The sequence below is a fragment of the Erythrolamprus reginae genome, chromosome 1 (assembly GCF_031021105.1).
Source record: "Erythrolamprus reginae isolate rEryReg1 chromosome 1, rEryReg1.hap1, whole genome shotgun sequence".
NCBI classification, from domain to species: Eukaryota; Metazoa; Chordata; class Lepidosauria; order Squamata; family Dipsadidae; genus Erythrolamprus; species Erythrolamprus reginae.
Genome location: NC_091950.1, coordinates 204,482,261 through 204,507,280, shown reverse-complemented (window position 1 = coordinate 204,507,280; position 25,020 = coordinate 204,482,261). Strand labels below are relative to the sequence as shown.

The 25,020-nt window shown below is 40.7% G+C and overlaps 1 protein-coding gene across 1 annotated transcript in view; it reads left to right on the top strand.

Moving 5' to 3' along the window:
• Positions 1 to 10,020, top strand: part of NRP2 (neuropilin 2) — a gene marked incomplete at its 5' end in the record, with an annotated part of 101,374 nt that extends 91,354 nt beyond the window's left edge. The window contains 1 exon segment of the mRNA XM_070757322.1: positions 7,257 to 10,020. Coding sequence (XP_070613423.1) covers positions 7,257 to 7,537 — 281 coding nt within the window.
• Between the last annotated feature and the right edge of the window lie 15,000 nt (positions 10,021 to 25,020).

The following is a 25,020-nucleotide window of genomic DNA, read 5'->3' as shown; positions in this document are numbered from 1 at the left end:
TCTTGAAAATATAATATGTAAAAATTTATATACCAGGAGATTTCTGCCAACAGCTTGAGCTACTTATGTGGATGCTTTCTATTCAGCACTACAGATTTTCTATTTATTTATTTATTTTTTCCTCTCTTCCTTCCTGTCTATTGCTGCTAGAGTCCCACTCTCCTTTTAGTTTGAGAGAAAATAGCATTTAATAATAATAATAATAATAATAATAATAATAATAATAATTTATTAGATTTGTATGCCGCCCCTCTCCAAAGACTTGGGCCGGCTTACAACAGCATGAATACAATACATTACAAATCTAATAATAAAATGTAAAATTTAAATTTAGACTTACATATCACTTCACAGTGCTTTACAGTCCTCTCTGAGCGATTTACAGAGAGTAAGCATATTGCCCTCAACAATCTGGGTCCTCAGATGCTCATCATATTAAAGGACCACATACAAGGGTTTGTTTTCTGTTGATGCAGGGCAACATTTTATCAACACCAAGTGCTGAGAAATGCAACTAGTGTTTGTTTGTTTGTTTGTACGTACGTATGTACGTACGTACGTACATGCATACATACATTTATATGCCGCCCAATTCCAGAAGGACTCTGGGCGGCTAATTCCCAAGTCTTCACCTGTTCTATATGCTAATCTTGCTATTTCTCATCCTTGTGATAAGGTCTTCTTAATCCATTCTTCATGTTACAACATCGATCAGCCATTTTCAACCATAATCCATTGATTATTCCTACATCATAGTTGTAAGTATTAGAATTAAAGGAAAACTTTCTTGATAGAATGAATATGATACTCCATAACATTCTAGAGTATTTACTTGAATATAGCAGTAGGATAGTAAACTCAAACCTATTGTTTCAAATTACTTCTACTAAAGAACAATGTGATTAAAAGAAAAAAATAGGGGCTTCAGGTGCTTGTAAATTATATTTATCCTTCTGTATATTACAGAAGGTGGCTGGGGACTTGATTCAATCTGAGATGATTGTGGAGAAATTTCCTGATAGAACAATTAATCAATGGAACGACTTGCTTCCAGAAGTTGTGGGCACTCCATCACTGGATATGGTATGGGATCTCTTGCTTGATCTTAGTGTTGGATTAGAAGACTTCCAAGATCCCTTCTAACTCTGTTATTCCGTTTTCGCAAAACCTTTTAATGCCCTTCCTTTTGAATAGAAGACACATCCAGTCCACTGAACATGGATCCCATCAGTGGTGGGCTCCATTTTGGTGATGGTTTTTTTTGGTTCTCCGCATGCAGAAATGCACAGGTGCAGGAAGCAAAATTGTCCTCGAACCCACACTCATGCACCAGAGCCACAGAGCTGCATGCAATTCACCTTTCCAGTAGGAGCTCCTTTAGGAGCCCACCACTGGACCTTATACTTCTCTTTCCTTCACTTTTGGCATGTCTAAGATTAAAGCAGATGAAATATAGAGGATCTTCCAGTAGAATATAGTAGAATACATGGGCTGTTTAGTAGAACAGAGCGCTGCTTAGATTTGAGAAAGAAAGACAGGCTTTGTTTTGAATGGATATGAATCCCTGACTTTGGGAGTGGCATTGCTGCATCTAAACTTAAAATTAGCAATCAGGTACCAATTGACTGGTTACAAGTAACTAGTGATGAAATTGTCATTTGTGTTTTTGTTCTTGTGCTACCTGGGTGGCAAAGCAAGGCGACTGAGTGGAGAGGTTTACCTTGTTCAGCACGCATTAAAATAAGTGTCCCCTTGTTCATCCTTCCAAAAGAGAAGGCAATTTTATTACTCAGGTTTCTTTTAGCAGTGTTCTTTCTAAACTTCTCATTCTGATATTTGAAGCAAATCATAATTGTCATTAGAACAATAAACAAGCTTTGGGGCTATATTGTTTATGAAAGAGAGAAGTGGAGAAGTTGGGCAGGGATCAGCAATAGCTTCAATTCTCCCAGGCTGGGGAGAAAGAAGGATTTAAGGGCTCACCAAGGCTCTGGATTTTATTAGAATACATTGTCACCCCAAAGAGACTTTACCCTGAGCTTATTTGCTCTTTTGAATGGCTGATTCATGGAGACTTGTCACTGTGTAACCCACAGACTTCTATATGTCCTTTGGCTGAATCTTCTGGAGTTCTTTGCAGAGTCTTCTCTTTCTGGTTATTATTCATAGTGAAAAGAGTCAGATTGGTTCATGAGGGATACAAAAAGCAGCATTCCTATTAAATAGAAAAAAAATGCCACATTTACAAAATATATTTATAAATCTAGTTCATAGATCAGAGAAGTACCCCACCTTCTTAGAACTTCGGAGGTTTAGTCTGCATAGTCAGAGTCTACATAGAATGATTGGAAAGTTGATGGAGCCTGCAGGCATTCACAGTAGAGTTCACCAGAATTGTGATATCAGGGCTTTGCCTTGAAGATAGGATCGCCAGACTTTAGACAACCAATGTTCTTTACTAATTCTAAGTTTTGGATTCTCCTCCCACAAATTTACATCTCACGAAAGGTGGGCTAATATAGAAAATGTCTTGATAATATGGAGGAATGGGCAGAGAGAGAGAGAGAGAGATGAAGATAAGGAAAGCCAGTTATTCCTTAGTATCAATCCACCTGAGACAAAACTCTTCAAACTTCTTCATGGAATTATTTGGAGGCCATCAAGCATCCCATTTCCTAATCCCAATGTGAGTTGATGAAGAAGCAGTTTCCTTCCCCCCCCCAAGCCCCCTTTTTTCTTGGTGGGCTGGGCAAGAGGATCATGCAATCTGATACTCTCTCTGGAGGGTCTTGACATTCAGGGCTCTCTTGCAATGTCTGGAACAGGCTCTGTGGAAGCTTTGTTGCACGTTCTCCCCCCTGATTGATTCCATTCTGTGTCAGGATGGAGGATAAGCAGAAAGGTCTCCTTTCATTACCCCTTCCAATAAATAGCTTTTCAGCAGAGAATGGAAGGTCATTTGCTGATGATTATGCTGATCTACCTCCCCACCTCTCTCTCCCTCCCTCCCTCCCTCCCCCTCTCTCCCTTTCCCTCTCCTCCCTCTCTCCCTCCCTCCCTTCCCCCCTCTCTCTCCCCTCCCTCCCTCTCCCTTTCCCTCCCTCACTCCATCCCCTCTCCATTTCTATTATAAATGTCTGGATCATTGGTCATTTTCTGATTCTGGAAAAGTTTCTGAATGTTGTTTTAAATCCCATTCTGGTATAGCTGTACATTGGAAAGAAACTAAGCACAAAACAATCTATTAATAAGTACCTTGTATTAAAATTAGGACTGAGTATCCAGAGCCTTTAATGGGGCTGCTTAAAAAGCTGGCAGCTAAACATTTTGAGGAAGGGAAAATGTCCCTGCTTTCTTTTTTGTTTGTTTGTTTAATATTTAAATACATTATTATTTTATTAAATATTATTTAATAAAAAGATAGAATCAGCTGGGAGTGAGGGGGATGCTGAATACAGAGGAAGAGATGTCAATGAGGATGCTTGGTTTTCCAATGTCTGACTGAGGAGAATCATTGTCTCCCTTTGAGATGATGAGGTAATGTCAGCTAAAAGGTAGCTGATATTTCTGAAATAGCATCTTAGGGACTGCTATTTACATTGGTTTATTTAGACTAAGTTCCATTGTGCTATTCAGCACTTTGGGCAATGATTCTAGCAAAATGGTTTTTTATATATGTGTATTTTATTAGATTCATGTCAAACAATCCCGATTACATGAGTTTTTTGAACAATACATTAAGATCAGGGGTAGATTGCTCCCAGTTCAGCCTGGTTCAGTGAAGCAGTAGCGGTGGCAGCAGGAGGCTCCGCCCTACCAACTGGGATGCTTCTGCACACACAGGCATGCACGTACACATGAGCAAACTGGTAGCCACAGGATTTAAAACCCACTACTCATCTAGATATATGGTATAAATAGCGGTGGGCTACAAGCCGGAACACTAAATTGCGCTCAACACCGTGGCTCATAAGTTCTTGCGGAGCCAGCGCGATTTTGCTTCCGCACCTGTGGATTTTGCTTCTTCACCTGTGGAGAAGGCAAAATCACACACGAAGCCACAGACGCACCCGTGTTTTAGCATGTGTGGAAGCAAAAAAACCTTGCCAAAACACAGGTGCACCTGCGGCTCCGTGCACGATTTTGCTTTCTCCACAGGTGAGGAAGCAAAATCGCACTGGCCCCACAAGAACTTACGAGCTATGGTGGTGAGCGCAATTTAGCATTCTGGCTCGTAGCCCTCCACTGGGCATAGGTAAGTTCTGACTGGTTTAGTCTGTATCTCTAGTCAATTTAAGTTGAGTGGAAACTGGAAGTAAACTTAATTAGTGATGAAAATTAATTGGTGAGAATTTCTGCTTGGATCCATACTATTATGTTATCATTATGTCTGCAGGAGATGAAGACCAAAGGTTTCCCCCCCCCCAATAAGAGCTAGATCAGTGGTGATTTTTTTCCGAATAAGTGCTAGATCAGCAGTGAGTTGCTCCGGTTCGGCCTGGTTCTGTAAACCAGTTGTGGCAGTGGCAGAAGACTCCACCCACCCACCCAGGATGCTTTTGCACAAAATAAGCATTTATATTAAAAATTGGTCTATATAGCCATTTATTTAAGTTTAATTGATTACTTGATTAATATTATATAGTAAATGAAAGCAGTATTATCTTACGCCTGTCTTTTAGAAAGGAAATCCCCTTTTATTTGAGCAGTAATTCACCTTTGACCTTATATTTAAGACATGTGGAACAGATAACAGCTCCCGTCCCCAAATTAATCAACATTGCAGGAAGTACTTAGTTTTTGATCTTGTAAAAAACAAGGTAGACATAAGGCAGAAGAAAAAAACTCAACTGTATCAGAATTTGTAGCATTTCTAGCCTTTAGGACACAACCAATGTTCAATGGTAATGGTGCATGAGTTACCCAGTAACAGTGTGGATTGCAGTCTTTTGAACTATCCAGGCATGGGACTCTATCTAGGCAATGATATAGAAGAGGGGGAGGAGTAGATGAGGGAATCAGTTAATTTAATGTTGGGTCATACTTTAGAACAGTGTTTCCCAACCTTTTTTGAGCCGCGGTACATTATTTATATTTTCAAAATCCTGGGGAACATTGAAGGGGGGGGGGGCTAAAGAAAAGTTTGGACAAAAAAACCCTCTCTCTTCCTCCCTTTCGCTCTATTTCTCCCTCTTTCTCTCTTTTCCTTCCTTCCCTTCTTTCTCTCTCTCCATCCCTCTTTCTTTCTTCCTCTCTTTTTTGCTCTCTTTCTCTCTCCCTCCTTCCCTTCCTCTATGTCTTTCTCTCTCCCTTGCTCTCTCTTTCTTTCTCTTGCTATATCTTTCTTGCTTTTTTCTCTCTTTCTTGCTCTCTCTCTCTCTTTCACTGTCTCTTGCTATATGTCTCTTTCTTTCTCTTTGCCTCTCTTGCTATCTCTCTTTCTTTCTCTCTCTTTCTCTCTTTCTCTCTCTCTGTCTATCTTGCTACGTCTCTCTTTCTTTCTCTCTCTCTGCCTCTCTTGCGAAGTCTCTCTTTTTCTCTCTTTCTTTTTCTCTCTCTCTGCCTCTCTTGCTATGTCTCTCTTTCTCTCTCTCTTTCTCTATCTCTCTTTCTCTGCCTCTCTTGCTGTCTCTCTCTTTCTCGCTCTGTCTCTCTTTCTCTGCCTCTCTTACTATGTCTCTCTTTCTCTCTCTCTCTGCCTCTCTTATATGTCTCTCTTTCTTTCTCCCTCTCTCTCAGCTGACTGCAAGCGGGAGCCCTGACGGCGGCAGCTGGACGTGCTGCTGGACACCGTATATGCCAGGCCCGCAGCACCAGCATGTACAATGTCCAGCAGCATGTCCAACCGCCACCGTCAGGGATCCCGCTTGCAGTCAGCTGAGAGAGAGAGAGAGAGCTCCCTCTCGCCGCAGCCTGGAGCTCCCTCTCGCCACCGCCATCTCTCCACAGCTGCCTGCGGCCGCTGCAGCCACCCCCCCTCCCACTGCCAGTGCCCTCCCGCCGGGCCACAAAGGACACTTGCCGCCGACACCAGGGAAGCTCCAGCTGGGCGTGGCGCTGCTGGTGCCTCCGTCCTGGGGCTCCCACTCGCAGCTGTCCCCCGGCTCCTGCCTGATGCCGCGGTTTCTGGAACTCTCCTGCTGGGCCCCAAAGAAGGAAGGCAGGAAAAAGGCGCGAAGAATGAAGCTCTCCTTCTTCCTGCCTTCCTTCTTTGGGGCCCAGCAGGAGAGCGCCGAAAACCGCGGCATCGAGCAGGAGCCAGGGGACAGCTGCGAGCGGGAGCTCCAAGTCGGCACCAGCAGCGCCCCACCTAGCTGGAGCTTCCCTAGGCGCTTCGCCGCACACCTGACCGTGTCTCGCGGCACACCGGTTGGGAAACGCTGCTTTAGAATATATTAGAATATTTAGAATATATTAGAATATATCTTTAGTTCAGACTAAGGAGAGTTGTTCAGACATTCCAGAAAAAAGGGAGACTTGAGAAAGTCAAAGATTCTGAGGCAAAAATACAGGCGAAATATAGATTTTGTAGCAGTTCTCAGTGGAAATCTAATATTATATAGATGATACTTCATTTGCAGACCTAGACACACTTATTATGGAGTAACCCCTATTGACATGTACAGTAGAATTTATTTTAGAGTGGATGTTCCTCAAATTGTGCCGTAAGTCCACTCTTAATTAGCCATGATTTTGGAAAGTCATACTAGAGATAATAAAAATCATAGTAGAATTTTCTGTGTTCTGCTGAACTCCAAAACTGAATCTGGCTTGGGGAAAACTCGGAGCATGATGGCCTGTGAAAGCCCGGCTTCTCTTCCATTTTCTTCTCCTATAGGAATGAAGCATGATTCTCCTCTCTAGTATCTTTTCTCTAATCCTGTCACAACCTTCTTCATACTTTGCAATTAAACTCTTGTCACTTGTTTAAAACAGTGATGTGTTTTGTCATTGCTTGACAAACAAATATATTGCTGCTAGACGGGGCTGATTGGAGAGGAGGCGGGGGGGTGTCTGTTCCTATCGGCTATTAACAAAATTTGCATCATTCCCTTCTTCCCCTATTAATGAAATGCTTTAATTTGCCTGCTTGTCAAAACCCAAGTTATATTCCTACATAGCTCGGTCATGGAAGACCTTGTTTAAATTGCACAGAATTTCTCAGAGCATGTGTATGTGTGTGTATATGTGTGCTTGTTGTTTTTAATCCACCTGCATGATTCCCACCTAGCAACGTTCTTCTATCTCTCCCCCAGGGGGCACCCTTCTGCCAGGGAGCGAGCCCACAGTGGACACGGTGTCAGTGCAGCCCATTCCAGCCTACTGGTATTACGTTATGGCCGCCGGAGGTGCTGTTCTGGTGCTGGTCTCCGTCGCGCTGGCCCTTGTGCTCCACTACCACCGGTTCCGCTATGCGGCCAAGAAGAGTGATCACTCCATCACCTACAAAACCTCCCACTATGCCAACGGGGCCCCTCTGGCTGTGGAGCCGACTTTAACAATAAAACTAGAGCAAGATCACAGCTCGCATTGCTGAGAATGGAACAGGAACACAATCATTTTAAACAAAACAAAACAAAACTTCAGATATGTTGCCTCAATTTTGCACTTTTCTCCTTGCCCAGCATATATGTGAACTCAAGATATTTCTTTCCCCACCGATCCCTTGTTCTTTGACAAACTCTTAAACTATAATGCTGCATCTTGGAAGAGACTCGGTTCCCCTGTGTCTTTGGAAGCGAATGCTCCTTCATTTCTATTTTCAAAGACTTGGTTTTGGGTTTTATCCAGTAGACACCTTGCAAGGAAACTCAAGAGCAAGTCATGAGGGGTATGCAAGAGAATAGGTGTGTGCGCTTGTATATCTATATCTCGATGTATGTAAGTGTGCATGTGTGTGATATTGGCTGTATGGCTCCCTGAGAAGATTACTTAGGACTTGCGTGTACCATTCTGGCTTTCCTCCTGGAATACCTTTCTAAAGCCGAAGACGCTGAATTGTTTCCTTGGCAAAGTGAGCAATGTTTTTGTTGCCTTATCTAACTCTGGCTGGGTTTATGACTAAGATCCTTTAAGAATGTCAGCTGGCTCAGGCTGGTTTAAAAAAGAAGGGCTTGGCCCAAGACAAATTAAATGTGGCAAGCTAAAAAAAGAAAAGGAAAAATCACACGGTGGAAGGGAGGGACCCAGAAAGAGATAATATTGGTGATGGTCAAAACTCAGATTGTACAGTATTGTGTTCCCAGACATCAAGAAAACATAGCCATTGTTTTGGTAGTGGAATTAATCCAACAAAACAAATTTTTTAAAGTTGCCTTATCAAAGAGAAGCTCGTAATGAATGTTAAGTTTATCTGTTAAACCCAGTCTTAGAATAATGCATAGATATCAGTACATCAAAGGATTTGGAAGCTCCGTAAAATGGAGGTTTATTTAGTTTAATTAGTGAACCTCGCTTTGGGAGATATTTCATTTGGGGGGTTTTTTGGGGGGGGGTTAAGAGTAAGGATTTTCCCCCTTGAAATTTACTAATAATTTACAAAAGAAAACTGTTTTCTCTCTCCAAATTTGCATTATTGGCTGACTGATAAGAGTTTGTATGTGTTGTCATGTTGCTTCTTGAAATATTGGTAGTAACATCTGTCACCTAAAGCTCCTGAAATAAGGGCGTACTAAAATCCAGATATCTTTGCATCTTTTAATGAAAAAGGCATAAAGGAATTCTCAGTAAGCCTCTCTTTATTGATTTGCTCTGAAATAATGCAATGGAAATGCCTTATATAGACTAACATGTTACAATACACAAAGGTGGTTGGAATTGTTCCATCAGATATATTTTCAAGCAAAATACATTTCCATGGAATCCTATTTCCATTGGTATTTGCTTTTTTGAAAAAACATCCAGTCATGACTAATTGTTGCTGCATCTTTCTTCAAACTGCCATTCATCCTTTTGCCTTCATGATAGCAGAAATATATAGCAGAAATGTTATTGTGCTGGGGGTTTAAGGCTGTGGGAGCTTCCCCCAAAGCGGTACCTCTTGTGCAAGCCCTCAAGAAATCAATGAACCTTGTGCAATAAAATGGGTGCTGCCTTGAACAACTCCCTTTGATCGAATTGTGCAGGAGAGATTCCAAACAACTGGACCCCCACATTTATGTGGGATTAGCAAAGGTCACGAAAGCAGCCGGGGACCCTCTGTCAGAGGCATCCCTTTATCTAGAGATGTTTGTCGTATCCTCCCACCCTGTTATTCAGGTAGCATGCTCTGATGCATGTAGCAAATGGATTCTGCCAAGATGCTTGCTTAGACTGGGCTAATGCCACACAGTGCTGTTTAATGCAGAAATTGTTCTTCAAAGTGCATAGTGAAAAATAAAGGAGGGTGTGTGCTGATAAGCTTTAACTAGATTAGGAGGGACATGTGAGAGCATTAGGTGATCACACATCAGATATCTCAAAATGGGGAGGGGGTGGACATTCTTCAAGGAGGGCCATGGGACAAGGAAAGCTCATATTTCAAAAAATATTCAGTATCTCCTCTTAAGATGTGCTTGCTCTTTTGGGTTTTTTGCTTTTTGGTTTTGTAGGACCTAGGAAAACATCTTCCAGAATGGAAGTCATATGTTAGCAACTACTTTCTGTAGTTGTGGTACTTGTCAAAGGAAATCTCCAATATAGAATAATGGTCTGTTTCCTCTCAATGGTTTTCTTGATTTTCCCCAATCCACCCTCAGCAAACAAGTGCAATATGTCCATGAGACTTTTCTATTTCACCCTGAATAAAAAAAATATGCCCAGTCTGGATGTATTTAATCTGATTGAGATACCCCATTTTAAATTTTCACCAAAGATTCACCTGCCCACCCCAAATACTTACCATCACCTTTCACTCCTCCCCTTACAGCTGTGACACTGTCAGCATCACTCAGTTGCCTGTGTGTGAAAATATCTTGTGGAATTTTGAGATTCTTGACAATGTATTGTGTGGAATGTAATAAAATGATATTTTTATACATAGATCTGTTTTCTTCTTTTCTCACCTCTGAATCTTATGTTTCTTATTTTCTAATATTTATGTATATAATATATGTATCTACCTATTGTCCCCTCAACCTAAAGTGGCAGAAGGTAAAATAATATCACAAAATTTTAAGACAAATCAGGATAAATTGTACTTCCTTAAAATTTTCTGCATTATTGCAACCATCTCTGAAGTTATTGTGGGCTCTGACCTTATGGAAAAGCAAGACAGGAAGCTTCATAAGATTATCAGTAATACAGGGGAAAAAACTGGCTGTGGTCCTCTGTCTACTTTTGGATCGGTGCAGAGCTCTTACCTCTGTAGGAAGATTTCAGACACTCTATTTGGAGACTTCAAATTTAAATACTGTAGATTAAAGCCAATGATATGAAATGAAGAATTGGTTTGGATGATTTGGATTGATTTTATATGCATGCCATTATACTCTAATTTGTTCAAGTTTAATTTTCTCCCTAACAAAAAGCTAAATGACATGATCTTATTAATAGGTCTAATATTGTGGCATAGATGATGTCTTTGGTTCAGTCTATAATTTTCAGCAGGGGAATCTCTGGTAAAATTAGTGCCATATGAACTTCCATTACTCACAACCATTGCCATTTTATCCATATTTTTTTTAACTTCTGGTTCTGTGGGCATGGCTTGGTGAGCGTGGTGTAACTTGGTGAATATGGCAGGGAAAGGATACTGCAAAATCTCCATTCCCACCCCACTCTGGGGCCAGCCAGAGGTGATATTTTGCTGGCTCTCCAGACTACTCAAAATTTCCCCTACCAGTTCTCCAGAACCTGCTGGATTTCACCCCTGCTGTATATGCACATCTTGTTCACTAAGGTTGATCTTTAATACTGTTGAGTACCACTTCTCCCATTTGTAAAATAGGCTTTAACTCTATGCCCAAGTACAGGATTTGATTTTATCAAGTTCCTTTCTTTTCAACCTAAGCACAGTGTAGTGAATATTAATAATAGCCAGACATTATGAATCCCTGACATGAATTGCTATTACTCTTCTAACTTCCTTAGGATGAGGAAATCCAAATTGACAGGAGATTGGATCTTCACTCTTTTAACTGCCTGATTCATTTGAAACTGAGATTGGGTCCTAATGTTCAATATTGCATCACTGAACTGACATTAATTTCTGAAAGAGCCTGGCTGTGATCGTATAAAGTGTCTATTGCTGATGAGCAATTAGTTTCACCATTATAGCATCTGGAAAGAAAACAACAAGGAGGTATTCCAGATTGAGCCCTGGCCATTATTTATAGGATCTTGTGCTGCATAATCTTAAAATAAGATCATACACCATTTATGTAGAGGACTGGGGCTTTAATGAAAGATTCCTGTGTAGGTTTTCCCCCCCTGTCACTGCTTGTTAGGAATGTAGTCATCTTGATCAACTGAGCCAATTCATAAGATTCATTTGGGATTTGCTAGAGTGTTTAGTTGCTGATTATGATTATACTAGATTTCCCAGGAGAATATGCCCAGGAGATTATTTCAATTTGTCTCCACAGGATTGCATTTACAAAATAAGGCATGGAACTGCCTTTCCAAAAGCACACTTGAAAATTTTTTGCTAATTAGGCTGAGTATCAGGCCAGCTTGCATATCAGAGGGAATAAATAAATAAAAATAAACAAATAAATATTAATTAATTAATTAATGCCTCAATATAATATTGGCCATTTGGCCATTTGAAAATGTGCACAGATCATAAAAGATTAATATTGAGAGGTGCTGCTGTCTCAACTTTATGAAATTATTTAGTGCACTGTGCAGTCTCTCAGATTAGTAAAATAAAACTCACACTTTGAAGAAAGGTCACTATGGTGCGATATTTGCTACTCAAATGAAAGATAAAGTTACTCTGGGATACCATATCAAAGCCAAAGGGGGGAAAGTCCAAGGAATTTCAAGAGAAGACAGAAATGTGGATCTATTTGTTGGAGGAACTAGCACATTTCAGATATTGTTTTTTAAAAAGATGATAGAACAGTCAGTCAAATTTTATTTTGGTGAAAGATGACTACTCTTCAAGAGTTCTGTCTAAACATTTGATTTCAGGATCATTAGCTCTGCTATATATCTTAAAATAAAATATAAATATTATCATACCAAGGGTTCACATTCAACCCAATGGAAGTAAAAAAAACAAAGAATTAAATTTAAATATAATTTAGCTTCACATGAATTAGCAATATATAATATATTTATTCAATTTCTATTAAATAACACCTGTTACTTAAAAACTTGGCAGCAATATTTAGGAGGGAGCAACATTCAAGATTTGAGGACCCAGACACTGTTTTGGAACCTCAGATTGTACACCCTTATTTCAGAGTAATAACTCACCTGGCTAGCCATTCATGTAGTGTTGTGAGTTCATTAAAAGTATTTGGATATTTCTTAAAGGGAAAATGTTTAATTTATTTTCAGTGACTTAGTTATATAAATCAGGTAGGGGTGAGTTCTAACTCAGTGTTTCCCAACCTTTTTTGAGCCACGGCACATTATTCGTATTTTCAAAATCCTGGGGAACACTGAAAAGGGGGGGGGGGGCCCTAAAGAAAAGTTTGGACAAAAAAACCCTCTCTCTTCCTCCCTTTCGCTCTATTTCTCCCTCCCTCTTTCTCTCTTTTCCTTCTTTCCCTTCTTTCTCTCTCTCCATCCCTCTTTCTTTCTTCCTCTCTTTTTTGCTCTCTTTCTCTCTCCCTCCTTCCCTTCCTCTATCTCTTTCTCTCTCCCTTGCTCTCTCTCTCTGTCTCTCTTGCTATCTCTTTCTTGCTTTTTTCTCTCTCTCTTGCTCTCTCTCTCTCTTTCACTGTCTTGCTATATGTCTCTTTCTTTCTCTTTGCCTCTCTTGCTATCTCTCTTTCTCTCTCCCTTGCTCTCTCTCTCTGTCTCTCTTTCTTTCTCTTTCTCTCTCTCTCTGTGCCTCTCTTGCTAAGTCTCTCTTTTTCTCTTGCTATGTCTCTCTTTCTTTTTCTCTCTCTCTGCCTCTCTTGCTATGTCTCTCTTTCTCTCTTTCTTGCTCTGTCTCTCTTTCTCTGCCTCTCTTGCTATGTCTCTCTTTCTCTCTCTGCCTCTTATATGTCTCTCTTTCTCTCTCTCTCTCAGCTGACTGCAAGCGGGAGCCCTGACGGCGGCAGCTGGACGTGGTGCTGGACACCGTATATGCCAGGCACGCAGCGCCAGCATGTACGACGTCCAGCAGCACATCCAACCGCCACCGTCAGGGCTCCCACTTGCAGTCAGCTGAGAGAGAGAGAGAGAGCGATCCCTCTCGCCGCCGCCATCTCCCCCGACTGCCTGCGGCTGCTGCGGCCACCCCCCCCCCCCGCTCCCATCGGACACTTGCCGTCGACGCCAGAGGAGCTCCAGCTGGGCGGGGCGCTGCCGGTACTTCCGTCCTGGGGCTCCCGCTCACAGCTGTCCCCCGCCTCCTGCTCGATGCCGCGGTTTTCGGCGCTCTCCTGCTGGGCCCCAAAGAAAGAAGGCGGGAAAAAGGTGCGAAGAATGGGGCTCTCCTTCTTCCTGCCTTCCTTCTTTGGGGCCCAGCAGGAGAGCGCCGAAAACCGCGGCATCGAGCAGGAGGCGGGGGACAGCTGCGAGCGGGAGCCCCAGGACGGAAGTACCGGCAGCACCCCGCCCAGCTGAAGCTTGGCGGCACACCTGGCCATGTCTCGCGGCACACCAGTGTGCCGCGGCACACCGGTTGGGAAACGCTGTTCTAACTTACCTCGCTGTCAGTTTGCTTCCTCTCACACCATGTAATCGTGTAGCATGGACACGCACGTGCAGGCACAATGCTGAAAATTCCCCAAAAAAGCCAAAAAAAGCAAAAAACAAGATGGAGGCACACGTGCAGTGATGAAAACTTGGCTTCTGCGCATGCACAGAAGAAAAAAAATCAGCAAAAATTTTCCAAAAAATAAAATAATTTTTTTTAAAAAAAAAAAAGATGGCAGCGTTTAAGGACTGGCACTAACTGAACCGGCTCCACGATGTCACCATGACATCACCAGCAGTTTGCTACCAGTTCTATAGAACTGGTGCAAACTTGAAGGAACCCACCTCTGAAATTAGGTGAGGCTTCAAATAGCATTAGCAAAGATAAGACATTTGTCAACTCAGGAAAAGGATGCATCCCAAGAGGAAAGCTCTATCTATGCTAATACATTACATATTCTATCGATAATTCCTGAAGGGTTAAATTCATTGTGGTTGAGAAATATTTTCAGCTTTAACCAAGAATAAACTAAAGGATTATTTAAACCCCAACTACTGTATTCTGAAACTTTATATTACTTCTTAAGAACCTCTGTGTGGGTAACTTCACACTTCAGAACTAACTGCATAAGTAGCAATTCAGGAAGGCTTTATATAAACTGTGTTATGCCTTCCATTGGCAAATGTATAATTGAAAAATCATCTTGAATGTGTTGACTGAACCCAGTGAATGCCTCTAAATAATTCATAACAATGTGCCACAGTCATCTTTTAAAATCTTTTGCATTCTTCAAATTGTATTCAATTGATCGCAGTGATTTTCATCTTTAGTATTGTGATCAGCTGGATAAAATAGTAAGGGGGAATGCAAGTGGTCTTTTGCTATTTATTTGCATTGTGGGGGGTCTTTACGCACCTTAGGCAGAATTACCCCAAACAATTTGACTGATTATACTGGAGATAAAATAGCCCAGAGATCCCATGCTTGGGATCAGAGGTCCAATGGCTCTTGTTTTTAAACATCCAAGTTCATGGCTGAATATATGACATTTGGACAAAAAAAAGATGGCCTGGTTTCAATTGACGATACTGAGGGGAGGAGAGACTGAAGATCAAACACTGAAAATTGTAAGTAATTGGAAAAGAGTGAGTGGTTTCCATTTTACACAATGGAAAACTGGTAGAAATCACTCCATCAAAAGAGATATGTGGCACTTTAAGATTATTTTTGGATATACTTTCATGGAGTACAGAACTTGCAGTCAGATGCCTAGAATATGACCTTGAAAAATATGTATTCTGTAAACCCAGAGTACATACCTTTCCTATCACTGTCATCTGTGTTTCTGATTAAATGCATTATGAGCCAAAGGTCTTTCTGCAATAATAAATGGACTTGTCTTCAAAGTCCAGTAAGAGACTATGGAGCAAAGAAGGCTACAAATTAGGCAGGTTTTTCAAAACAAGTAGGATTAACTGGAGAATTCAGATGCATTGTGCCTTCAAGTCAGACTGGATTCCGGGTGACTTCCTGAGCAAGCCCCTGCTGTTCATTCTGCAACATTTTTTTCAAAAATAGTTTGCTTTTGCCTCCTTCCTAGGCCTGAAAGAAAGTGGCTGATCCAAAGCTTTTGTACTTCAGGTTTTCCTACTTTTAGTCCAACATCTTTAACCACTAGACCAAACTGGTTCTCACCTACCAGACATAGATATTACTTTTTTAAAAAAGAGTTTAAAAAATCCAAAATAAAGAAATGTCAACAGCTGGTACTAAAAGCACTCAAACTAACCATTCCCCTCCCTTCCTCCCAGAACATCTGTTTGAAAACACCTCCGGCATTCCACTGCATTGTTTCCTTTTTGATAGTATATGCCTTAACAGACAATGGCTTCAGTTCGTATCTGAGGCAAAATAGAAGGAGAGATGGTTGGAAGGTTAGGCTTCACTGCCCCAAAGACTGTAATCTGTAGTTAGTGGGCTTTAGCTACGTCATACACAGAGGAAGGGAGCATGATTGCTGAAATATAAGGGTGTTAGATTGGTGCCTGCCTGCTTCACATTATTGTAATATGAAAAAAATGGAGGCACCCAGGCCTTCCACCCTGCTCTTTTTTAGGCCCACAAGTCATTTCCACCCCCTTCCTTTGTACTGGGAGGCAAAGTAAGAACTCTGGCTCCACAGATGGGTGAGAGCCAAGAAGGAGGGAGGCAGGAGAAACTATTGCAAAAACAGCAGACATTACTGGGTATACACTGCAGGGAGTGACAACCGATCAGCAGTTCCCTGTGGTGCCAAACACATGTTTTAATACACCAAATGTTCCCTTTTTCAGCACGTAAGAATACAGGCATATATCCAAAATGTCACACATGAAGCAGCTCTAATACTTCCTCCTGGCTTTCAGTGTGGAATAATAATGATAATAATGATAATAATGATAATGACGATGACGATTATAATAATAATAATAATAATAATAATAATAATAATAATAATAATAAATATATTAAGGTACTTGGTTGATACCTAGGATGCTGGCAGCAACCCATATCAACCATTAGCACCAGTGAATAGTATTGATGGTGCATTTTTGAATGTTCAGTTGACTGAGCTTCATGTTTCATGAATAAAGTATAATAATAATAATCATCATCATCATCAATAAATCAAGTCTTTTCACTCTCAGGAGTCTGAGGACTTTTCCACATAAGTCTAAAATCACCAGATAGCTCATCTTAATGCATGTTATGTTTTCTGTGTAAAAGAGAAAGCGAGGACAGAATTTGTAATGTAAATGAGCATTTTGGCCACAGTAAATGCCTATTAGCAATAAATATTTTCAGTTAATTGGAGTGTATAAAGGAACTGAAGACATCTTTGCTTGAGAGCAAGAATGAAGGAGAAGGAAAGGAATGAGGAGGAGGAGGAGGGAGAAGGAGAAGAGAAAAGAAGAAGAAGAGGAGGAGGAGGAAGAAGAAGAAGAAGAAGAAGAAGAAGAAGAAGAAGAAGAAGAAGAAGAAGAAGAAGAAGAAGAAGAAGCAGCAGCAGCAACAAATTTGGAAGTACCGTAAATCAACCTTCCCAAGCAGCAGGCTATCTATCATTCCATTCATCTGAAGGAGACAGATAAGGAAGAAAAAGACAGTGGTTTCCCTGGCTTTGGTTGGTCTTGGAATTTGCAAGCTTTATGTTTAATAGACACTTAACCTCTATGCCAGTGGGTGACACTTTGGGGTCCAAAATGAAAATGGTAATCATCAGAAAAGATTATCCAGTGTGGGTTATTTCAGTATGCAACAGGAACCTTGTGTATCCAATTAAGAAGCTGGCAAGCTGACATCAGAAGTTTTGTGTGTGACTGTTGAAAGCATTTCCATTTGGCAGATGTAATTATTAAATTATGGTGGGGATGGGGGAAGCTTCTCTCAGTGACCTGATCATTCAAATATTGAAATGCTAATCCTAGCCTACAAATGTACATACCTATATATGCATATACATACACAGACAGGCATGCATACACCCACACACATACACCCCACACATACATGTACTTCAACAACAGCAGCAGTAGTGTTATGCAATTCATGTGTAGACAGCACCTGGAGTAGAATCATGGAGTCAACACTAGCCAGTTGCATCTTTGGGGCATAAACACAGAACACAGGCATCCATTGACAGCAGCTTTGGAGAGTTTCAGATGTAAAAAAATAATCAAGGAGAGAAGCCATTTAGAAGTAAAGAGAAATTTTCAGACAGTTAGAACAATGAATCAGTGGAACAGCTTGCCTCCAGAAGTTGTGAATGCTCCAACACTGGAAGTTTTTAAGCAATGTTGGATAACCATTTGTCTGACGTGCTATAGGGTTTCCTGCCTAAGCAGGGAGTTGGACTAGAAGACCTCCAAAGTTCCTTCCAACTCTATTATTCTATTCTATTCTATTCTATTCTACTCTACTCTACTCTACTCTACTCTACTCTTTAAACCCTACCTAAGTACCAAGAATTAGCCATCAAGCTATCATTCTGCAGTAATGACCCTGCTTTTTATGCCTTACAGACATTTCTGCTATACATAACATTGGCATTGTGATGTTAATTAAGCCTTAAGACAATCTTTTAGTCTTTTGATTGAAAGTCTTTTGACTTCTCAAACTCACCCTCAACATTTGATTATAAAATAGTAGACTGTTCACAATCATAATTAGTTTGGTAGCCTGATATGTTTATTCAATAATACTGTAAAGGAATTTTCACCTTAAGATTTCTAGCTTGCTTGAATTGAACTCTCTTTGCCACCTGAGCCTCATCATCCTAACACCTCAATCCATGCTCCTCCTATATGCCTATTTCAAATAGCTAAGCTACAGTGTGCTTGCTTGCTTTTGAATTGGCACAAGATGCATAAACCTGTCTTTTGAGCTAAAGTTGTTTCATACTTTATAAAGTATAGTATATATAGCTACATGTCAAGCTATTAAATTACTTCAACTGAACTAATAAAATCAGGCCACCAAGAAAATACATGGAGAAGATTGTATTCCATTTATCTATATACTATTAAAACTATTGTTCTCATGACCTCTAACTGGGGAAAACGGTGTACCATAGAGCAACAGTTTTTCAACTAAAATGTTACTTACGGGCTAACTTACAGAATGCATACAAAATCTGGGACCCATCACTCCCATGGGAATGAAATTTGGGGAAGTTATTACTGCTTCTGTGCTACTCTTATGGGCTGCTGCTTGGCTGCTGCTGCAGTTATGTAATTTTCATTTTCAATGTTCCATAACAGTTTCCCAGTCAGTTTCACAATCCCTCGCTCCCTCCTCCACCCAGCAGCAGCCACTTACTTGCCTCCTGGCAAGGGAAAGGAAGAGAGGTTCCTATGCTCCCTACCAGATTCCTGGATGGGAAAGCATAATAGGAAGCCAACAGCAAGTCTTGCTCCCACTGCTGTTTTGCCTGCCCTTGGTCATTCTGTTTCTCTCTTTGGGTAAGGAAATATCTCTGAAACAATGATCCAATGCAGCATGGGCTTTCTAGTTGTTTCTAACATTCCACAGCTTTCTGCATTCTCTCCTCTTCCTCCACCTTGGCATTAGAACAAATGTTCCAACCCATCTAACATCTAAGCCAACATCCATCTAATCAGTGTACTTCTCCAAATGTGTCCCACTGATGCTTTTCCCCTTGTATGTTTGCCTCTTTGCCTGATTTGTCTTGGTATACTATATTTTCTTGGCTTATATCCTCTCTCTTGCACTTTGGCAGTCAAAACTGCTTTCACCCTCTACACCCAAAAATGATTCAACCTGTTCTGGAAGCCCTCCAGATTTTATTGGCTTTTCCTAAGATTCAGTTTAAAAGACATCTTATTAACGTTTGGACAATGGGTGCCAGTAGTCTAACTCTATTTCGATCCGGGGGGAGGGGGGTCCTTTTTCTACAGATCTATTTTCCTCCAAAAGATTATTTAGAAGCTAAGAAAAGTAACTCTCTTTTCTGAGATCAGTGTCTTAGTCATGCTTCAGATTATTTAGCTTTGTTTGTCTACTGACTGTATATAAGTATGTGAAATGTTCCCATTTTTAGAAAGTTCCCTTGGAGTTGATAGCTTTCAGACTCCCACCTAATTAAAGGTGCTACTATGTGCTGAATTTCTAGAAAATTGTGAAGTTGTGTCTGTAAATCTGGAATTCTTGGGAAAATTTGGTGGTAAACGGAAGGACATACAATAATTGAATTCTTCTGTCCGTCCATATATCCTGATGGAATTAGAATTTTAATACCATAATAACAGACAAACAGGCTGCAGGCAATTATTGCTCATTGATGTTATTATTGTTGTTTCTGTATCTGTCTGGAAAATCTTTGGCTTTTCAAATGTCTACTTGTTCTATCAATACTAAAGTTCTGCAGCTGGATCAATTGACACTAGAAGGTGGGAGCCAAAGTTATCTGCAGAAACTGTTAAAATTCTAGTGATGGCCTTGTATTTTTAAAAAATGTGTGCATCTTTGTTCCTCTGAACTCTAATGCAATCCACAAAGTGAATATCTGTAATTAGCAGTTATGAAGGATAGTGATAGTGCGGCAACCTTTTTGCTTCTGCTTCCATAATGCAAGATAATTTCCTTCAGGGTTTTTTCACATAAGATTCTCTTAGGTAATGACAAGAGTCCCTTGCTTTCCTAGCGGAAGGAAGGCTGGTGCCAAATATTTTTTCCTCTGCTACTGCAAAATTGTATTGCTTAAAGCTTTGCTTTAAATCTTTCAGACAATCCATCTCTAGAACTTTAGTATGTTTTATTAAAGTAATAGTATAGATTTAAACACTTCACATACTGCCTTCCCTCAGCCCAATAATGGTATATTTATGACTTAGCTTGCTTTGAGCTTATGGGTTTAAATATTAGAAGATGTAGCATTCTGAATTAAAGATACTTTTTGCAGCTCTTACAAACACTGTTGGCTATTTATTTTATATACAGTTTTTAGATTTATAGTTTATGTATACCAGGGGTGGGTTCCTCCCAATTTGGAACAGTTCACCCAAACCGGCAGCAACCTGCTGGAGACGTTGCAACAATGTCACTAAACTGCATCGGTCGGTGCCGATCCTTGGGCACCGCCATCTTTTAATTTTTTTTAAAAAATTGATTGTTTTCATCTGAGCACATGCAGAAGTTAGGTTTCTGGCACTGTACATGCAGTCATCATCTTTTTTCCAACTTTGGGTTACATTAACCCCTTTCATCTTGTTCCTTGCCACAACATGTTAAAAACAGTTTTCCGTAATAAGACACAGAGGAGATGCTAGGGGTTGCAAGGAGCTGCATGTTGTCTGCCTCTATCCTAAATAAAACCTGGGTGCCTGCATGTATATGTCTCTTCATGACCCCCAAAACTAATGCAAGATTTGTAAACAAAATTTAAATAGAGACAGCTACTGCCTATGCTGCCTCTTCTAGTGTTTTGCTATATGGAAAAGCAGAACTTTTCTGCAGATGTTTAAAGGAAAAGAAATAGAAGAAATGAATCATTATTCTATTTTGTGTCATCTCTGTGAATTTGAAAATCAGATTATTTTAGTGAAACAATCCTCTATGGTATCCAGTGGTATTCACTTTGCCTTTACAATCAATACCAGTCTCATTTCTGATTTAGGGGGGAGCACCGTAAAGAATCAATACAGTGGCTATGCGCAACTCATCTCTCACACTAACATTTAAAAAGACTGGAGCAAATAGCCTTCTAAGCCAGCCTTTCTCAATCTGCAACAGTTCGAATGACTAGCCAGAACAGAGTTTGGATAGGAGTAGCAGAGAAAAACATTTGTAGGAACCCAGGTTGGAAGGCACTCTTCTATTAGAAATATTCTGTCCCTTATCCCTAATTTTTCAGGCCATCTTCGGCAGCTGGTTGTATAAAGCTGAAGATGTGTCATCATGCCCTTTGATTCAAGCCCACTGGCTCTTTTCTGGCTCTGTACTGAGCAAAAATGATGAAATAGGCAATCAGCCAATTTATAAGACATTGCTTACAATAGTTTTCATATCATTAGTTTTCCCCAAGGTTTTACATTCACTGTGGAATCTCAGTCTGTGTTTAGGAAGGTATCTGCCTCTAGAAGTTGCTGTCCAAACTATGACAACTGTTTATGGTTTTCAAATTCTAAAAGAAGCCAGTAAGTAAATATTTCCCTAGGTAATATGTCTAACCTATGTAATAACACTTAGCTTCACTTTGGAATCACTGTGAACATATATGTGGGTAGCTATGTTGAGGCCAATAGAAGCAATATAGTTCCTCCTTGCAAGACTACAAATTGACCTACCAGCTCCTCTAAAGTCAGTCAGATTAAAGTGTCTTTCTATCAAGCATTCAGCCCTTTCTCACTTCCGGATCAAGCTGAGAGAAAGAAACACTTTTTATTTAGAGAGATACCCATGACATAAGGCAGCAATGGAAATACGTTCATCTGAGGTTAATTGGATTTTACCCCCACCCGCATCCTGGGCCCTATTCTACAGTTATCCGTTTCCTCACTGAGAATTCACGGTATTGGTTTGGCAATAAGATTGATACAGAAAGATCACTGCAGTGAAAAATCCAACAACTACCTTTGGAATACCAATTTTAGTTCTTGTCAAATAACCATCATTTGCACACTTAAATAAAGTCATCCCTTCATAGTGAAGAAGGGATGCCACATTTAACAATGGTAAGTGGCAATGTAAAATTATTACATATACTTATTGGAAATATGATTGGTACTCACTCCTGCCATTGCCCAAACACTTGAAAATTCTCATTACATGATTCATAGACTATGTAACAATGATAGAAAACCTCTGTTTGCTCGGGTGCCAAAAGGACGCACACACGCGCATCCAAACCCATAATTCAGTGCTCTTTCCCTGTGCATATGTTCACATCCACCCTCCACACTGCCCCCTATGCATGCGCACAGACTTTGGTGAAGCCTATGGAGCCTGTGGATGGTGAAAACTGGGCCTACCAGAAGTTCAGAAATGAACTTCCGGTAGGCCCACTGGGCTGGGAAGGGTGAAAAATAGTGCAAGGCTTTCCTGAAGCCTGGGGAGGGTGAAAACAGCCTCCCCCCACTGTCTGGAAGGCCAAAAATCAGCCAGCATGCACATGTATATTGGAGCTGACATAGGGCAATGCCCTGTGTGCCCTCAGATATGGCTCCACGTGCCAGAAGTTCACTATTATGGCTATATAACAAAGGAATTAGGAATGTGAAGAATAAAGATTTTGATCAAACAACAGCCCCAACAGTATCAGTAACAATCCCAACAGTATCAGTCTCATGAACGTCTAGCAAGTATAAATACATGTGACTATTCAATATTCAAATAATTTTTAATGCATCCCCAACAAATCAGAGAGACAAAAGAAATTACAGTATCATAATCAGCTATCCTGGTCTTCAGATTTCTACATGATTACTCCTGAAGACCAAAAAGGATAGAAGAAATCTAGGCTGACAAGAGAGGGGCTCCTCTCCTCTAGTGAATCAACTAGTCAACACTGTATAGCATCCTTTCTGCAGTGAACAAAGCCTGGAGTTCCATTTGGGACCATGAGATGCCTCTTGGCAAAAAGCTTTTTCCATGACCAAATTATCCCTTGTGCTATTGGGTCTTCTCCTCCTTCCCTCCCTAAAATTCTAATAAATAATAAACAATTTTAGAATAACTGAGAAATCTGATATATATAAAGTGGTGCCTCTACTTAAGAATTTAATTTGTCCCGTAACCAGGTTATTAAGTTGAAATGTGTGTAAGTAGAAACAATTTTTTCCATAGGAATCAAAATAAAAGCAAATAATGCGTGCAAACCCATTAGGAAAGAAATAAAAGCTCGGAATTTGGGTGGGAGGAGGAGGAGGAAGAAGAGGAGGAGGACAGTTGCTGCCAAAGGAAGAAGGTGAGGTGAGGGGAATAAAAAAAATCCAAAACTTTAAGGCTTTAAAAAATAGGACTCTGAGGCAGCAAAGAGGAGCATGCCCCTCCCATACACTCGGCACAAGACTGCCTCCCATACACTGCACCAGAGAGAGAAACCCAGGCAGGTGAGATGGGGGAACCTCCCGCTTCTTTGACCGAAAGGCAGCTGGTGCTGCTGCTGCTACCTGCTTCCTCTTCCTTCCCATGCTGAAGGGCTCTCCTCTCTTCTTGCTCGCTCACTTTGCAGCCGGCGCCTTTCCTTCACTGTGGTGACTCCTTGGTTTGGCTGAAGCTGAGTTGATATGGCTAGGGCAAAGCGCCCTCTTTTGCCTTTCCATGCCCTGATGCTCTGAGAGGCACCCTCATGCCGGGTGTATGGGAGGCAGCAAGAGGGAGTCACCACAATGAAGTGGTTTATTCCCTCTCTAAGCGCCCAGACTCCAGAGAAAGGAAAATTCTCTGGGCTGTCCAGAGTGAAAGGAGCATTTCTTTTCTATGGGTGCTGGCAGAGGTTTATTCCCTCTCCAAGCACCCAGAGAAAGGAAAATGCTTCATTCGCTTTGGACTGGCAAAGCCTCCTTAAGCACCACAGAAAGGTGGCGGGGAATGGCAGGCAACTGGCTGGGCCTTCGTGCTCTCAAATTTCCTGGGAAGTTTTTCCGGGCTCAGGTTCTTATTAAGTAGAAAATGGTTCTTAAGAAGAGGCCAAAAATAAGCTTTTTTATAGCTGACAGGCAGATAAGCTTTTTTATAGCCGACAACTATAATCAATAAGTGTAACATATTTTTGCTGATAGCGAAAAGGAATAGATCTATAGTAGTCTCCCTTCCTTTTCATTATCAGCAAAAATGTGTGTGTGTGTGTGTGTGTACACACATACACACACATATATATGAAAAGGCAAAAGGGAGCAGTGAGCTCCCTCCTATATTTGGGTATGCTGGGTGACTTGACAGAAAAACATGTAATCTTTCCCCAGCTCAGCTGATACAAGGGAATAGAGCCTGTGGCTTAGAGGAAAAACTACTGCCTAGCAAGTCATAAGCAGCCCAGGTTTGAATCCTAGAAGGGTATGGCTTGGCTGCAAAAAGATAAAAAGCTTGTGATAGATCTATACCATCAGTTCTTTGCAAGTTTGGAATATATATATGTTTGTGTGTGTATGTGTGTGTGCACGCCCGTGGGTGTAGTTTGTATTTGGCAACAGGTTTACATTTAAAACTAAACCAAAAGCAACATAAGAAATAGAAAGGATACATTTATTCATCCTAACAGTGACATGATTGCTACCTTCCATAAAAATAGCTGACCCTTGTCTGCTTGGATGTCAAGCCAACCCGTGCCTTATGCTTGTCTGATTGGAATAGACATAGCAGAAATTTATTGAAAAGTTGCTCTCCTGATAAATATATACGGTATGTAGAATCATAATATATACATACATACACAAACTAGGTTTCATTTTTCTCCAGTGTCCCTGAGAAAGTTCACATGGAAGAGAACAAGGTTAAGCATTTTTAAGCCCCAATGAGGGAGAAATATTGAATACACAAAGTCCTGTTCTATTAAATCTAAAATAATGTTAGTTTTAGAGATAAGCTATTCTTTCTGCTAACTTCTCTCATGTAAGTACTGTACTTCCTCTTGGTCATGTTAATGTGCACTCCTCTAGTCTTAGAATTGATATAAAAGTACAGTACATTGACTTATTTTGCATAGTCCTCACAACAAAGTGTGGTGGTGCCTTGGCAACAAG